Source organism: Anas platyrhynchos, chromosome 13, assembly GCF_047663525.1.
Source record: "Anas platyrhynchos isolate ZD024472 breed Pekin duck chromosome 13, IASCAAS_PekinDuck_T2T, whole genome shotgun sequence".
Classification (NCBI taxonomy): Eukaryota; Metazoa; Chordata; class Aves; order Anseriformes; family Anatidae; genus Anas; species Anas platyrhynchos.
The window spans coordinates 5164868-5183011 of record NC_092599.1 but is presented as its reverse complement, the minus strand read 5'-3'; the positions used below and the strand labels follow the sequence as shown (position 1 = coordinate 5183011).

The following is an 18144-nucleotide window of genomic DNA, read 5'->3' as shown; positions in this document are numbered from 1 at the left end:
CCCCATTAAGCCTAATCGCTGCTCCTCAAGTGAATGTGCAACTGGAGTGTAACTTTTTTTTTTTCTCTGAGCAGTTAAGCAGTTAGCGCACTATCTGTGGAGAATAATGAGCTTTTCTTTGAAGATCTTAAAGTATACAATTGCAGTGAAGAACGTGAGTTCAAAAATGCAAGTTGGAGTCAGGTTGAGGGAATACATAGGACAATTTTGCTTTTTTTTAAATCAAATTCAGGTTAATCAGTGGGAAGATTATAGTAGAAGAGTGAATTGAACTAACAGAAGTAAGCTTATACCCATTGATATTAATGGGTATATTAATGGGCATCAAGCTTGGCTTTGGAAACCTAGAGGGAACCTTTGGCACCCCAGGTTCCCATCTTATTATGTGCAAATAAGAAACTGTAAGCCACATTTAAGTGTTAGCATCCCTGCCCAAAGCTGCTCTAATTTAATTGTGAAGCTCTAATATCATATATTTAGTCTGATTGCAAATGGAGATAAGTCCCAAGTTAGATGACAACAAAGATGGTACAAAATTAGAAAAAAGAAAGGAAAAAAAGCAACCCCTCAAAGCAAACCAGAGGTGAAAGAATAAAGCTTAAAACTGAATGGGGAGAAGGGCGCCCAGGAAGTCTGGGACAAAGGACAAGAATGCTGAGATGGGAAAGTTGGTGAGCAAGGGAAGGCACGCATTACCTCCAAGTTGCCACTTCTGTTTGCTGGTTCACATTGCTGCGAGCATTAACATAATCGTACTTCTGGCATAATCTTATTTTGATCTTTTGTGGAGGGTAGCTCTAGTGAATTTTTTGCCTTAGGCTTAAGTGCTGTTAGATCTGGCTGAGTAGATGTCTGCCAGTGCTGGCGTCTCGTTCTTTTTTATCTAGTGCCAAAATTTACAGCTTACCACTTAACATCGATTTTTGTAGCATAGGTTTACATTTGCTGACAGTACTTGTCTGATGTCATGTAACCGAGTCTGGCTCCCACAGATTCCCACAGCCCTCTTGGAGGCATGGTGCATGCTGCGGAAAACAGCCCACCAGCCTCCCCCCTTAAATAGTGCCCTTGGAGCAGTCTACTAATACCATTAAACTGCTCGATGCAAAAAGCATGTTTCAGCCTCTGAATTAACCTGGTACCAGTCGTGAAGTGATGGAAAACAAGACACGTTCCTCAACAATTGGTTTGGGGAAAAACGAGCCTGCCATAACAAACACTTTTCATTTGGAATGAGATTTAGCTCTGAAAACACAGAGTATTTTACTAATAAGGAATTGATGTCTGTAGACTGAGCTAAGTAGAGCTGGAAAAAAAAAATAAAGAGAGGAAATGGTTTCTAAAGAGACGCAACCTATAAATAGCTATGCTGAGACTACAACAAAGGCTGCTATTGTTCCGTAACCAACAAAGAATGAAAGGACCAGTTTGTTACGTTTGGTAACAGTACTTAATTGATAAACAAAATCAGAGATTTGAGTGTAGAACAAGCGGAGGGGTGTTTCTAAGTACCTCCTAATTGAAAAGGGCTCATTGCAATACAGGGCCTATGGACATGTTTGTAAACTTTGGTACTGGGTCACAAGTTAACCAGCTTTGCTGCTGTGCTGGAAGGTGTCAGAATGGAAGCTGAACCCCAGCAGTAGGAGTCTTATTGCAGGGACTGCCCCTGAGCGTGCCCTTGTAGGTAAGGGAGCAGCACAGCACCTTCTGGGGAACAGAATCCTCGGTGATACACACTGAGCCTGAATGGCCTGAATGTGAGTGCTTATTTTATTAGAGCCCATCATATTTCATGATATGAAATATTGTGAACAAAAACACACCTTTCTGTCTCAAGGAAGGAAACAAACCAGGCCTGGCATAAGCTGCTCTTACTTAATTTACTTTTAGAGAGAGTTAAGGTGAATTAATTTCTTGGGGATGATCTGAAAGATGCTGTATTAAATGTCTTAGCTAAAATCGGCGAACGGCCTTAAGGAAAACATTTAAAATACAGAAACAAACTTTAAAAGATAATCAGATATGCAAATTTATCCCTTCATCTTTCTTTAGTTAGTGATGCATCAGCATTGCTTGTGCTTTGTTGCCCAGCTCTCAGGTGGGTTCTTCTGGTGCAAGCCATTCCTGCAGGACTTGGTGTGCACAGTCAGCAGCCCCTGCCCTTTTGTGGTGATTGCTGCACTGTTCCTTACGGAACCTTACATGGAAATCCAACATGATGTTGACATCTGTGGACAGGGAGGTGGAATCACAATCCACAGTCCTTTCGTAACATGCAGGGTTTATCTTGCAATAATTAAAGCAGCTTGGTGACCTCGACTGTTCTCCATGCTTTGTTACAACCTTGCTGCTTTACCCAGGATTTGAGATGCCAGTTTCTGGTATCTTTTTATTTTTCCTCTGAAATTCCTAATTAGATTTCACATGTCTGGTTCTGAACTTCAAGTCCCAGGCCTACAAACAAGTCCTTTGTGCTCTCACCATACTTGGGAGCATGAATAGAAAGAGCACGTCCAAGTCAGAAGGTTGTGTGACGCCACTGCTGCTCCTGTGTCACGGATGCGTCGAGGGGCCAAAAGATCTGAGGGTCGGCTTTGTAGAGCAGTGAGATAATGGTCTCAGTGACATTAATGTGGGTGTGTTGCAACTAGGATCACACTCTGTGGAGGACAGCTGGGAACTAAAACAGATTTACTATTTTTTTAATATATATTTTGATATGAAATTCAGAAGTGAAGTGGTGTGCAGGAAATTGTAGGACTAGATTTGCTGAGAATTGAGGTCCTTTTTCCTCTGTCACTTGAAGACCAAGTCAGAGGACCTCCTTTTTCTGTTGGCCTCTGTCAGTTCAGAAGTCTCCTGTCAAATCTCAGCATGGCGTCTAGGTGGTGGCACTTCAATATGTGCATTATCAGCTTCGTTTCTTATGGTAGCTCTAGGTAGCAGAGAAATTTTCTCCTGTCTCAGTCTGGCAAGGACTGTCAGTAGGAGTTTAATAGCCCGTGCTGTGACTCACTCCATTGTGTTCCCCAGCGTTATTTACGTGGGTGTGAAGTTAATGGTCTAATCTCTGCAGGATCAGTGTCTTGGAGGGACTGGTTTTCTTTGCAGCAAAGATAAGAAATGTTGCTACTCAGATAAGGTATCAAAGTACTTTATACCTGTCTTCTCAAAACCTAGTTTGAAAACAAAGAATAGGCAGGTAAAATAATCCACTCAGGATACACGGGAATTTCTTTAAATTTACGTTGTAATGTTAAGGGCTAGCTTTGCTAAGTCTTGTTGGAATACTACTCTATTTCCTTATGAATCTCTTTGCTTAAACATACCTAAAGAAGAATAACAGAATGAATGAGTAATTGAGGACATGTATGTCAAAACAGTCTTCCTCCAACCGGTGCATATTTTTGTTACGCAAGGTGAAAAACAAGTTAAACTTATGAAAACGTTCTCTCTGTAACTAGCCTTCAAATCGCATGAAAAATGTGATTGATGAATACGGTGTCCTCTGACAAGCTTGTAATGATTTGCTAAGAACTTTAACTCGTGGTATTGGAAAAATGGGGGCATCCTCCATGAGTCTTCTGTAGGCGCTTTCAGATTTTTTGCTTGGAGTTGCTGAGGGTACAGATCTTAGCTTTCAGCGGAGCAATTGTGAGGAACAATACAGCAATACTTGTCAGTGTGCATTACTTCTTCTTTGTTAATTTTTTTCAACTTAAATGGAGCTGTGCTTCCTTGCATTTCAAAAAAATAATAAAAAGTATTGTCTGCACCTTCCTGAGAAGAGAGGATGGAACTTAACCAGTGTAGGTGGTTTATTCCTCATGCCCATGCATATGCATAGTTTTTGCTGACCTTACTGCAAGCTCTGTTTGCACATGGAAAAGAGCACAGACGTCTTAGTAGGTGATAAGTCATTTGTTCTGTACAAAGTTTTTCATAAGGCAAACCAACTGATCTTTCTCCTTCCTTGTCTTTTCTAGTTGCCTGTGTCTGGGAATTTGATTGACCTTTATGGCAACCAAAGCATGCCGCCTCCAGGACTAAACATCAGCAACTCGTGTCCAGCTAATCTTCCTAATATAAAAAGGGAGCTCACAGGTAAATACATCTAAAATACTACTTCAGAGCTATGGTGTAATTGTTTTGAATTCAGGTGATACTGGACATAATTTCTGTTACAATTTCTTTTTAAAAAATGATGAATTGTTACTTTTTGCAGTCTTTTTTTTTTAATTATTATTATATGTATTAGCTGGCAATAAGCTGTATTTGCATGCGTCCATTCACTGTGACAAATTAAGGCAAAGTCCTTAATTATTGCAGTCAAATCTGGACATTCAAAATGTTGTGCCATAGGAAGTTTCCATGCAACTCCTGCAGAGCTGCTAGTTTGGACCCCTTGTTTGCTCTATCAACGTTAAATTTTAACAACTTGACATCTGGAGTCTCTCTGGGATTCACGTTGAGGAATGCTACGTGTTGAGGCTTTAATATTAGGGGAGGACTGTAATGAACAAATAACTTGTAATAAGAAATCTGGACATCGTGACTCCATGAAATGTAAAATTAGGCACAAAAAAAAAAGTCTTTGTTTTGAATCAAGGTGAAAATGAAGTATCTTCTGAAGCTCTTGTCATGTCAGTGCTTCCATCGGTGAAGTTGGTCTCCTCTGAATAAGCTGTGGGAGTTAGGGGACAGGAAAGGGAACATGAAAAACCTTCCCTCTCAAGCACACGCATACAGAAGCTAAATAGTTTGAAGGCTTAGAAGGGAAGCTCCATATTCTAAAACCTGTTTTATTTTTTGCTGTTTTGCTTCGCTTGTAGATGAAAGGATGTAACCACATGTAGGGTACATACACAAAGCAAAGGTGTCTGCAAATGAACAAATGGAGATCCATTCTAGAACCAGTGACAAAATCATATTAATACGCAGAAATTATTGCTCTTAAGCCCAACTGAGAGTCATGCTGTGTGCTGACCTGGTAGAGGTGTAGTTTATTTCTTGTCTCTCTTCTTTCTGTTGTGAAAACTCACAGGCTGACTCAGTGGCAAAGCAGGTTCTGGACAGGAATTAGTTTAAGTAGAGCAGTTTTAATAGCCCAGGAGTGAGCTTCTCTGGAGGAAATGCCACGTCTCTGAGCTGGTGGATATTTGCATTTTGTATGAGTGCGCAGAATTTGAGCTCTGCGCCAAAGGAAGATACACAAAGTGCAAAATGACTAGTGGCTGCTAGAGAAAGAAAAACTTCAACAGCATGTAGAACTATGTTAAGAGGAGGGTGGGAGGTGATGAGATCTACTCAGGGTCCTACATTACAGACAGCTTCATTGCCTCAGTTACAGAAAGCTACAAATGGCTGTAGACTGCAAGCTAAACACTCAACTTGCCATGTGTCTAGGCTGGTGGATTCACTTTAGGTGATTGTGTAAGACATTGGGCAAAGAAGGCAGAAAGAGGGGAAATTACTGAATGAAGGGGTCTTACAGAAGTCCTCAGTGTGTCAAAATAGACATTTAGCTTAGTTCAGATCTATGTGCTACCTTCACATGTGTAAACAAGCAATTTAGTTATCTGCTACCATAGATTAGGAGAAAAAGTGTTTTGCATTTAACTTGTCCTAAGTTTAGGAATTAAACTGAAATTTAACAGCAGTCACTTTGACATTGATCTGGCCAAGCCTTTGACTATCACAAACGGTGACTCCAAGGGAAACAAACCCTCGTCACCAGTTACTGTGGCTTGAATGGGACATAATCCATATTGCATAAAAAGAAAATAATACAGAAAAGAAAATTGTTTGAGTGAAGGGTTTTCTTCCCATAAAGGAATGTGTGATAATAGATCACAGGTTCACTTGTCCTCACCGATCTACTGCAAAACTAATGTTTGCTGCTTTTGTAATTTAAGTGCAACAGGGAAAAAGGGTTAAGGATTTCACCTCATTTATTTTTTTTCAGAAATTAAAATGGATAGAACGAACAAGTAATTGAAATAGTTTGGGAAATGGAAGATCAAATGAGAACCAAAAATAACAAACTTAGTTATGTGTTTGCCTATTATGTGCTCAAGTCTGAGTAATAAATGTGTGGACCAAAGTTAAGAACAGTTGTGATCTGAGATTTGCCAATAAAGGTGTTGATTTTTTAAAAAAAACTTTTTTGATATAATGGGAACAATTAATATAGCTGGAAAACACAGCATTTTTAGTAGGTCACTTAAGTCGTACCTTGAGTGCTGTGGTGATGTGCACATGTTGCCACAAAAGGACATAGTCTCAATTCCAGCAAGCGGAGCTGCTGACTACTGGCTGCTTCACATCCTGTGCAGGTAGCAATGCAGTAAGCATGTTGTTCCTCTGGTTCAGCCTCTGTGTGGTACATAAGCATGTTGTCTGCATGTGTACGTAGGAGCAGGTATGTTGGATTTCAGCAATTTGTTGTCCTCAAATACCTTGCTGAATCAGGGCCTCCGTGGGAAACGTTCTCATCACAGAAGTCAGCATAGGAAGTGTGGGAACAAAAGCTCTGCAGGTGCAGGGGTAAAGTTGAATACCAGCTCTGGATTTCAGTAAACACAATGTATGTGACAGGCCCTTCTCACTTTACGGAAAGGCTGTAATGATTTGTTTGCCAGTTGCTGATCAGGCTTCCTTCACAAAAGTTTCACAAACTGAAATGTTGTTTGAATTACTTTAATTCTAATTACCTCATTCACATGCACAGCATGTATTTTTCCTACAGAGTCAGAAGCAAGAGCATTGGCTAAGGAGAGGCAAAAGAAAGACAATCACAACTTGAGTAAGTTTGGTTCTTTGCTATTTACACCAATTTTAATAATGATCATAGTTGTTCTTAAGTGTTGGAATGTGAGCATTTTAAATCTGAATAAGCCACTCCGTCTAATACTGGTTCATTATGTTATGCCCATAGATCAAATTCCCCTGATACTCCTGAAGTGTGTACTTAAATCTACTCTTCAATTTTTAAACCGTTTTCCAAAAAAGTGAAATGGTCTGGGTGGTCTAATTCCAAGTAATGATCTGTTTATCTGGACTTCTTGGAAGTATGCGCTCAGACGTGGTGTTAACCAGTAAAATTACTGGGAACATCCCATCCAATTGCTTTCAACAAATTCACCTTGTGATTTTTTGCTTTTTAAAAACAAAACATAACAAAACCACTACAATTTAAGGTAGGCAGTTAGCTTATGACTTTAAACACCAGTGCACATCCTCACTGTGACAATTTTATAAATTCCAGTTTGAAGGGAGCACTCATTTCTGAGTTTAGAAAAGGAAAATAGAACAATGAGCATCTTATGATTTAAGTATCAAAAGACAACTTAAGAGTCTTTTGTATTAATAGAAAAAAAGGTGCTCTTTTATGCCTTAGGCTATTCAGAGGCCTTTTTGGTAAGCTTTTGTAATAACATGAAAAGCTAATGCAAGAAAGTTGATCTTTAGGTTTGATTGTTTTTATGTACTCTTAAGTGTTGAATCTTAAAGAATACATAAACATGCCTATACTTTTTGTCCCTTTTCCTGCTTTGGGATTTTCCTGAGCAATAAACTTTTGTCTCCAAATTTTTGTGATACTTTCCCCTTGGAAGACAAACGCTTTTCGTTATTTTTATTGGAGTCTTGTGCTAACACAGCCGTATTGTATTTTTTAGAGTCTCACTTTAGATCTTGCCACGTCAACAGTCCCACATTTTTAAAGCGTAAACACAACTTCTGTCTCTATGTGTAGAAGAGCAAAATAAATTACTATATTGTCACTAGATTTTAAGCTTCAGGCAACAATTTCAAAAGCACTTAAAGAAATCTTTAATTAAAAGCTTTATACTTTGTAATTAAGTGTATATGACTTGTAACATCTGTGCTGTTTTTCCTAAAGTTGAACGAAGAAGAAGATTCAATATTAACGATCGTATAAAAGAACTAGGCACTTTGATACCCAAGTCAAATGACCCGTAAGTATGATGTGCCCAGGGGTCTGTGGACGGGAGGGTGGTGGTGGTTGTTTTTAAAAGAAATCTTAGGGGAGATAAAATCATAAAATCGTGAATTTTCTCTTTTGATGTTGGCTTTCTGTGGCAGTAGAAGTGTTTGAAGGTTCTTAATTTGATTACTTTTGTCACAAAATAGTCACAGAACCCTGGCAGCAGCTCAGCATCTTGGTAGGGCCCTGTGCTTTGGCAGCGTTGGGGCTGATGCTGTGAGTGACCGCCGTACCAGCAAGAGAGCTGTCAGGATGTGAACGCATAGTCTAGTCCAGCTGCTCAGCTGACTACATAGCTGCTTGTCTTGCTAAGCGATCCTTTGAATTTATTAGATGTCATAGCTTGGCAAGACAGAACCGATCCTTCTTTTTGTAGAAGTGGAAGGCAGTTCCTCTGGGAAGCCGTCACATTCTCCATCCCTCCAAGAGAGATATGAAAGAAAAAAAGACTGTAGGTCTGTGTCTGTTAAACTGATAATTTGCTGTGTTTGTGGTAATTTCCCAGAAAGGCGGGTTGTAGTTCTTTTTAGGTAATTTCAGTGTTATCGATTTGTCTTGGCATTTACCTAATGCTGGTTCGATAGCAATGAACCCCTCTCTTGCTCTGGAGCTTGAAAATGTCACTTAAATGTGAATCAATGCCCAGTGAGGCTTTGGGGCAGACTTTTTCTTATTTTAACTAATAAATACTATTTAGAGAGGCTCTTTAGCTTCCTTTAAGGCAAGGTAATGTTGCACATCATCAGCCTACAGAACAGGTGGATCTTTGGTCTGTACACTCTGTGCTAAACTTTCTCCTTATATAAAAAAAAAAAGTCAGCACAGGGGAGAAGACAATGCAGGCACCCTTTTGTGTGGTGTAGGAATAATGTGGGAGGGGCAATATGGGAGCCCTGTACCCCCCTCACTGAAGGTCAGACCTCGGTTGCAACACAGCATTTATATTTTTAGCAAGAGTTAAGCGTAAAGCATCCAAACACACTGTGCTGGGCTCTGCTCTTCCTGCTGGGACCCCGCTGTGGCACAGTGCCACCAGGAGGACTGTTGCTTGCTGCTGCTTGGGAGCTGCACGGCCTCGGGTCTTCCTCCCACAGAAACACCAATTCCTATAAGGTCCTTTATGAATTCGAGTTCCCCTGCAGTCGTTTAATTACCCGCCTGAAATCAGGCATCGCCCAGACAGCAAGTAATATGGTTTGAGTGGTGTCCTGTGGGGTTTTTGTGCAGCCTCACAGAAGGCAATGAAAGGAGCCCTTGGTCTTCAGTCTTTGCAGTGCTTGCAGAAGGCCGGGGCTCATCCCTCTGGCCCAGAGGGCTGTGGGGAGCCCCAAACCACTGAGCAGCGCCTGGGCTCTCTCCTTCAGCTGGGACGATGCTCGCTGCCTTGCAATAGCAGTGCTCTGGCCCCCTCTAGTGCATTTCAAAAGCCTGCTGCATTCATCAGCTTGGAAGGAATGTTGTATTAGCTGGCTGTTACATAGCGTGGGGTGGAATCACAGCTGCTGCTCTGAAGGTACTGGCTACAGCGTGAAGTCCCCACGGGAGCCTTAACCTCTCCTTTTGTGTTGATTTCGAAGGGATATGCGCTGGAATAAGGGAACTATTCTGAAAGCATCAGTGGACTACATTCGTAAGCTTCAAAGAGAACAGCAACGCACAAAGGAACTTGAGAACAGGCAGAAGAAATTGGAACATGCCAACAGGCATCTGCTGCTCAGAATACAGGTTTGTGGATACTTAACCTGCAAATGCTCTTGATGTTGTAGTGTGTGCAACTGAAGGTCCTTTATAAGGATTTGGGTTACGTTGAGCCACTGTTTTAATTAATAGTGACCTGTACTGAGATATCTGCAGAATTTTTCCAGAATTATCAGGATCCATTAGTTAAAATAAATAAAATCACACCAAAAAATAACCAGATGCCCTCCTCTGCCCTCTCCTCCCTGGCCCCTAAACTCCTCAATATTCTGTTAAAGCAATTGTGGTTGGTCTGGTTGTGTTCTAGGATAGCTAACATAAGTTGCAAGCCATACTATAAAAAAGATCTATATGGTAATATTTTTTTCTGAGTGCCAGACCAGAACCAGGACTTCACGTATGATCTATTTGTTGATAGTAATCAAGTTCAGTTCAGCTGTCTGTTGTGCTTTAGTCGTGCCTGCGGAGTTTTGTGGACTTGGAGCTGTAGTTGTGTGTCCTCTTCTGAAGCTGTTTCTGAAAGTAGCAATGAACAAAATCTGTTTTGCTTGTGGGTTTCCTTAATTCTGTCAGGACAATGTAGGCCCTGCCTGTCAGAGAGGCAACGCAGTCTGGAGTCTTCCACATCTGAGCCTTTCTCTGACAGCAGGAGTCATTCTGCAGGAGTCTGTCATCTGCTTTTTTGTTCGCAGGGTAAACATTGCTCACAGGTCAAAGTGGGCAGCGGGAAGTATAGTTGTCACTGCAGCATTGGGTTCCTGGCAGCTGTGTTAAAAGTTGAGTCTGCTTTGAGTCTGAGAGAAGTTGCAGCCTGAATGTGAGAGCCCCAAGAGTTTTTCGAAGCAGGACAACCAGGAGCTATGGATGTAGGGCTGTTTTTGTGGTTGTTGATGCTTTCTGTTCAAGGAGCTGTAATTTGTTCTTCTCTGTTCCTTAAAGACTGTAGGATTAGAACAGCTTTCCTCCTCAACACTGGAGGGAGCAGTGGGGGGCATGAATATATCTTCCCCTCCTTCTTCTGTCTTCATCATGGGCTGTTGCATTCTTAGCTTCACCCAGATTCCCAGTAGGCTGTATTACACAGCAGTTTTGGGGTGGGAACTTCATTTCTCTCATAAAATCCCTTGCCTCCACCTCAAACCGGATAGGTAACCTTATCCTAGAAGCCTGTACAGCTTTTGTTATCAACCCTGTTTTCCAGGATAGCTGGATATCCACCCCTCTCCAAAAAAGGTTAATTCAAGAAATGTGTAGAACTGGGTGTAAGAACACATAACACAAAGACAGCGATGCTGCTGGACTGTGAGCCACAGATACTCTTGTGTTAGTGCTCACTTGCAGCGCGATCAGCTGAGCCCTTCTGCAGGTTGCTGTGCGCAGGGCTGGATACAGGAGAGCCCTGAACCAGTTAATCCACAGAGTAGATAACGAAGCTTGAAATACCTGAGAGTCAAGTCTGGCAGCAAACAGATTTAAAATAGAACAGGCTGGCATGAGCTTCAGCGTAGCTTTTGTACCTCGCTGAGCAATCTGCTTGCTCGAGTGAGAAGATAAAGAAGCATGGCCCTTCTGCAGAACAACATCAAGCAGTGGTATTTCAAAGTGAAGTCAGATTGCTTTTTAAGCATCTTTCATCTTCCTTTGCATTACCCATCTGCTCCGGCTCCCTTTTCAATGAGAAAAAAACACAAACAACCCTGGAATAATGGGTAATACATCTGCCAGTAAATAACCTGAGCTCTGTATTTTCCCTTTTTATGTTGGTTCTGATGAAGGAATTCCTCTGTATTCTGATTTTGGCACATTAGCTGCTGGAAGTGCTTCTTTTCCACCTTCTCTGTGGCTGTTGCAGTGTGCCATTGCAAGCTTGTTGTCTTAGCCTGGAAATGGAAGAGGCTGTTAATCAACCTCCGTGATAAGAATATCCAGGAACAGTGCAATCACAACAGTGATTGTGATTGCTTAATATAATGCATAAGTAGAAGCAAAAAACCTGTCTTGCAGCTGTATTTGAAACAGGACATTTAAGTGCATTCTTTTATTATCTTCCTTCAGTCAAATGTGCCTGCGATTAAACGTGAAGGTGGGATTTAAGCCTTTCCTAAAGATTCAAAGAATCCTAGTTGCATGTGAAGTCTAAAGTCTTCCTGTAACCTTCCTGTATGTTTTTATTGCAGGAGTAGTGTTGCTCAGATTGGGCTGATATCTTCACTTTCCTCTTAACCAGAGCTGTAGGGTGTGCAATGTCCCTTGCAGTGTCTCAGAAAGAAGTAGCTACCTTGTATAGACACACTGTGCTTTCATACGTAACTTCTGAAAAGCACTAAGTGTTCACTTCTGCTGTTTCATTTTTGTCAACTTTTGAAATGCTTTCCTTCCCCAACATGACGCCAAGCTTCCCTACCCTGGCACTGGTTTGAGAAAGGAGTCTGAGGGACAACATGTCTGTTCTGCAGGGCACTGGGTTTCGTGTCTGGGTAGGTTCTGAGAACTGTGAAGGACCTGTGTTTGGTAGCATTTATCCACTTCTTCAAGAGAATGTTATTTGGTTGAAAATCTGCAGCGTAGAAGTGTACAGGGTGCAAATGTTTGTCACCATTGGAAAGGGAGGAAACATTTCCTATCTAACAGAAGAGAACTGTAAGTCATAATACACAAGCTTGTAAGATGACAAATGTTGCTTCCATTTTTTTTTTATTATTTTTAATTTCTCCTTTATCCTCCTTCACAGGAACTTGAGATGCAAGCTCGGGCACATGGACTGTCCCTTGTGCCATCCACCGGCCTTTGCTCCCCTGATATGGTCAACAGGGTCATCAAACAAGAACCCGCGCTGGACAACTGCAACCAAGACATCATGCCGCACCACACAGACCTGTCTTGCACGACCACCCTTGATCTCACTGACGGTACCATCACCTTCAGTGACAACCTCGGAAACATGACTGAACCGACCGGCACTTACAGTGTTCCTACAAAAATGGGATCCAAACTGGAAGATATCTTGATGGACGATACCCTCTCTCCCGTAGGAGTAACTGACCCGCTACTTTCCTCCGTGTCTCCCGGAGCATCGAAAACAAGTAGCAGGCGGAGCAGTGTGAGCATGGAGGACACCGACCATGCTTGTTAGCAAATACTTGGCACACCTTTCATAAACTGCTTTGTTTCTTGATCAGTAGATGAAATAATTTGCCTTTTGTAGAATTTTTTTGATTTTTTTTCTTGTGCTTCATCAGTAGCCCAGTGTGTGTGCGTGTGTGTATATATTATATATATAGGATTTTTTTTAGATTTTTTTGTGAAGAAACTTGTATATTCTATTTTAAAACTACCAATGCCTCCAAATATATTGTACAGCATATGTACAGTATCTGTGAACTGGATTCGCCAAGAACTTTGAACTGGTCAAATCTACTCAAAGCAATAGAATTACAAATGAAGAGTCTTTCTACTGGGGGGTGGGAGTCATAGAACTGTAAATGCAACCTATTCACTTGGAGACAAAATGTAAATTTAAAGAATGTAAAGATACCAAAAAAAGTCCAATTTGTAATTGTATTGATTTAATAGTGCTGCCTTAAAGATACAGTGTCCATCAAACTTTAGTCTTTATAGACAAGTGTTTAGGGAAAAAACAACAAACCACTCTATTCCATTCAGAATACAAAAAAAAAAAAGTGTTAAGACATCCTGATTGTGTTGATTGTGGTATAAAATGCTGTTGCTGAAAATGAAATAGAAATTGCAGGGAGAAGTGAGTCTCTTTCTCAGAGTGCTCTTTAATTTTACTCTGAGCTGATTTGGGTTTTCCTTTTGATCATGGTACAACTTTCTTTTAGACTTCAGTTTTGTTTTGTAACATGCAATGATGGCTCGCCAACAATAAACCAAGAAGGAGCACTATAGGTTGGTATACACTCTTTGGACAAAAAAAGTTGATATGTTTTATCAGCTGGGCACATTGTGTTGTACATATCTAATTGGCTTTATTTTTTTTAAATTGCAATGTACAGTTTATTCTGATTTGCATGGATTCCTTAGTTATTCTCAACTTTCTGTTTTAAATATATTTGTATTTCATTTGTAAGATTTTTGCCTCTTAATATTGCAACATTTTTTTTTGACATTTTTAAAACTCATTGGAAGTTTTCTGCGTTCTTTGTAAACACTTGAAAGGAAGCTTTTATGCAGGGTTCTGTGTTTTAAGAGAGATTTTGAGAATATTTTGTATATTACAGTCTCACTTTGAAAATGTTTTTAAACACGTTTAAGGTAGAGTACAGATGTAGATTAGGTAATAAAACAACTTGTAGAGAAACTGAACTTACATATTTATTTTTAGTGATACAAAAAAGAAGTAGTAATATGCTTGGAAACATAACTATGTAGTTAATATACCCGTCATAGTAATTTGTGTTTTATTTCAGCACTGAGGCTGATATAAAAACAACAAAAAAAAGTAAATTACTGTATCTGCAAATAACTGTTACTTGATAACAATGTTATTAATTTTTAACACGCAACAATGTTGTAAAAGTAGTTTGGTGCATTATCTACTCAAGTGTAGTCCTATGCAATAATGGTAGTTATACTTGTATTATATCAAGCCTAGATGTTTTACGGAGGTGACATACGGTGTAAGGAGCTAGACTGATTGAATGGATTTCTCAGTAGCAGCCTACAATTGACTTGCAAGTGGCAGGCAAGCATATCTCTTTCAGAATGAAGTGCCTTAAACTCTAGCTGTAGTCTTCCCCGACTAGCACTGACTGAAGTGTGACATAGGAGAGCGGCAGGGTGATGTTCTGTGGGATGTTAAGTGTAGCATGGTGCCTACGTCTAGAAAACAAGAGCTTCCCATTCTCCTTTGTGCTACACTGGAAATGATGTAGAATAAATAACTTTTTTTTTGTTTAAAAAAAAAAAAAAGCAACAAACAAAACAGTGACTGAAGTGCCAGTTTGGCAGGCCACGGTGGTTACAGTGTTCAGGAATTAAATGTGAATCAGTAGGGATGGGGCAGCCGAGGATGGTGCCGGGAGTTCCTGCAGCCTTTGCTGCAGCTCGCTGAGCTTTCACATCGGTGTTTCCTCACCAAAGGATCCTTGAAGTGTCCTCCTGACGCTGTTGGACACGCGGCTTGGTGGGGCCGTGCTTTCTGTGCAGGTCCTTTGGGGTCTGCGCATGTTGCTCTGCCCCTGTTTTTGCTTGAGCATCGAGCTGTGTTGGCACGGATGCAACCGGTGGGTTGTGGCTTTTTTTTTGTTTTTATTTTTTTTGCAAGGAGGAGTTGGAGTTAGATGATAGTGATGCCTCCCCCCTGTCACCCAGGACAGCTTTTGGGAACGTGTCTTTCCTAGGGTAGGTGAAGCTCTGGCCCGTTGCAGGATGCGCTGTGCTCGGGGCAAGGGGATGCTGCGTCCTCTGCAGGGCAGCTGAGCCGTGGTGAGCCCCAAGCCGAGCGTGCAGGTATGGGCTTCTGCTGGTGCTGTTTGTTAGTGGTGGCAGGTAAAGCAAATCAGGGCTGTAAAATGCTTGTAGCTGTAAGGCCGGGGTGTGTTACCCTTCCTGGTAAATGGGGTAGCTCTGGAGCATTGTACAACAAAATCAGGGTGTGCACACGTGAGTGTAGCAACTGAAAACCACTGAATATATTGAATGAGGCTTTTGTTTTGATGCCCATGCTGGTCATTCAGAAATCAAAGTCTAGACTGTGCTATATCAATATTTTTCAGACTTGCATGAAACCACTGGTACTCGCTGGCAGCCGTGACTTCCAAGTTGTGGCTCCGTGCTGCAGGGAAGCGAGCTGGGACTCAAAGCGAGCTGTATCTGTTGTATCAAGAGCTGGATTTCTTGATGAAAGTCTGCAGCAGCCAGGTCGTGTGTTCTCTGTCTGTGGGGCTGCTCTGGGGGATCATACAGCTCAGCTACGGCCCCTCGCTGCTCAGCCCCCATTTGTTCACCCCTTGAGTGGAAACGTCCCTGCTGCAGCGGGGGCACCTCTGTGAGACACAAACCACTCAGGTGCCGGGAGGTGTCTCTCCCCTTCTGTGCATCACTGAATGTGTGGCTGTGGTGCTTTACAGGGAATCCCTTAGGGGGCAGAGACAGCAATTAGAGGCAGGTTAATGAGGTGGAGAGAGGTGGGCAGTTGTTGTTTCCCAGTCTGTCTCCGTGACGGCAGTGTCACTAGGCTGGTGGAGGCCTCCCAACCAAGTGGCTATGGGACACCTTCCAGTTCTCACTTTGCCAAAGCCGTGCATCCGACAGGGGCGTGCAGAGTACCACGAAGCTCTTCCTTTCTGCTTTTGGCCTAGGAAGCAATATTTAACTCTTACAACCTGTAAAAGCAAAAAGAAGGTACGTGAGGAAAGCACAAAGCACAAAATAATGCACTTATGTTTATGTTGTTTGACATAAAATGCACTGGGGGGGAAGCTGATGTTGATAATAGTATAAATACCTATATTTCTTGAAAAAGTGACATTAATTACTGCCTCTTGCTATGATGCTTGGTACTGTAATGTTGATATTCATCTGCTGTTGACTGCAGCAATAATTCGTGTATGGTCCATAGCACTGTAAATTATGGATCAATATTAATGTATCCGATGAAATAATTTGAACTGTTGTTCTTGATAGATGGATTAAAGCATTTGGTTTTTCACATACGTCTGTGTCAGCCACTCGTTTTCTGTCGAAGTAAGTGAATCTTGTCACTGTTTTTTTATTTTTGTGTGTGTGCATCCCAAGTCCCAGCCATGCTGCCCTGTCTGTGGCTTGGCGGTGGATGTCTCCGTGCTCCTGAGCTGGTGGCAGTCAGCACTTGGGGCTAAAGCAGAGCTGCCCCTGCTGCCATCATCTCCTGCAGCCAGGCCCAGTGCCCAGCCCTTGGTCACCCACAGCCTCTGTGGGCCAAATGTTCCTGCAGCCACTCCTGGGTCATGCCTGGAGCTGTGCCAGTGCTGGCGAGGAGGTGATGGGGTTTGTTTTGTCTTCCCATCTTGGTATTTTCCCGTCTTGCTGTTGTTTGCATCTATTCGGGTCCTGTTCTTTGACAGCTGTGCTCCCAGCGTGGAGGTCTCACCATCTCTGTGAACATTGCTGCGGTGGTGGTGGTGGTGACCATGTGTTGTCTCATGGCTTTGCAGTCCCGAGTGCGTTAACTGTAAAAATAATTATACAAGTCTTGAAGTTGGCTCTTTTGAAAATCTTTTACCCATTGAGGAATAGAAAATGCTTGTTAGTTCAAGTGAACTCAATTTAAAATGTTAATTGGAAAACAACACAAGAAATAATGCCGGGTGCAGCTTCTTGACTTTGCTAGGGATAAGCAGAAAAGCCCTGCACCCCCTTTGTAGGTGTTTGAGTTAAAGCTCGTGAGTGTTTCCAGCAGACTGTAATGTTATTTCTGCAGCAGTTCAGCACGGTGTTAGGATGTGATGGTTTAGTTCTGCAGCAGCAAGTCTGTTAGCAGCCAGGATGTTTCTGAATTGGTTGAGTTTTTCAGGTGTATTTTGGCTTTCCTTTCTGTGGCCAGCTCTCATTGCTGCGTTTTGGGAGCACGTTTCTTGCTGTCCGCGGGAGCAGCTGCTGTCCTTGTGGCTGGATTGCAGGACCTCGAGAGGAGCAGGAAGAAAACCTGGCAGAGGGTAATAGCTGTAAGAAGCTGCTCAATCTGTGGCAGCAAGGAGGTGGTGGCGGTGCTTGTTGGGAGCCTTTTATCTCCTTTGGACAAGCCTGAAAAATCCTGTGTGGGCTACGAGAAAGAATGGGTGAGGTTGCCAATGCTGTGTGGGGTCTGGTTTGCTGGAAAGTCCAACAGTGGGGGTGCGGGATGCTGTGCTGCAGGGCTGGTTGAGCAGTACCTTGGTGCCGCAGGTCCCTGCCACCACCTCCCTGCATCGTGCTTCCCACTCGGTGCTCCCGATGCTGGGAAGAGCCTCACTGCGCTGCCTAGGCGGCTGCAGGGGCTGCCCTGCTGGTGCTGTTCAGTCGGGGTGGTCTCAGCACTGAAAGCTGATTATACTCACTGTGTCTCAAGCTCTTTTGAAATATATTTGCTTAAAATTGCAGGGGAATGGCTTGGAAAATGGCCCTGGTTTATTGAAATCAATGCACAGATCTGGATCCCGGGTTGTGGGTTAGATGCGTGCTGCACATACCACTGCCCTGTCTTTGCCTCTGGTCCAAAACACAACCTTACTTAAAATAGCTCTGTTTTTAAGTGATTTTTTGAGGGAAACTCTTAACAGGCATGTATTGAGGCTCAGGGCTCCACTGAGGCCTCAAGGTGCAGCTTCAATGGAAATCTACCTTTTTTTACAGCCTCCTCACCTGGGTCATAGAGCAGCAGGAAGGTTTCTGCCGAGCACTGGCCATGGCATTAAATGCTGCCCAAGCATTGTGAGAGGCAACGAGAAGACTAC

The 18144-nt window shown here is 42.3% G+C and overlaps 1 protein-coding gene across 12 annotated transcripts in view; it reads left to right on the top strand.

Moving 5' to 3' along the window:
- Positions 1 to 16386, top strand: part of MITF (melanocyte inducing transcription factor) — a 103773-nt gene extending 87387 nt beyond the window's left edge. For 8 of the 12 annotated variants that reach the window (XM_027467278.3, XM_027467276.3, XM_072044084.1 and 5 more), the window contains 5 exons: positions 3990 to 4107; positions 6734 to 6808; positions 7907 to 7982; positions 9589 to 9736; positions 12441 to 16386. In XM_027467278.3, the coding sequence (XP_027323079.1) occupies positions 3990 to 4107; positions 6734 to 6808; positions 7907 to 7982; positions 9589 to 9736; positions 12441 to 12842 (819 nt within the window). In that variant the 3' untranslated portion in view covers positions 12843 to 16386. The remainder of the gene's footprint in view (positions 1 to 3989; positions 4108 to 6733; positions 6809 to 7906; positions 7983 to 9588; positions 9737 to 12440) is intronic. The other 4 variants (XM_027467279.3, XM_027467277.3, XM_072044087.1 and 1 more) reach the window with 1 other exon arrangement.
- Positions 16387 to 18144: the final 1758 nt, after the last annotated feature.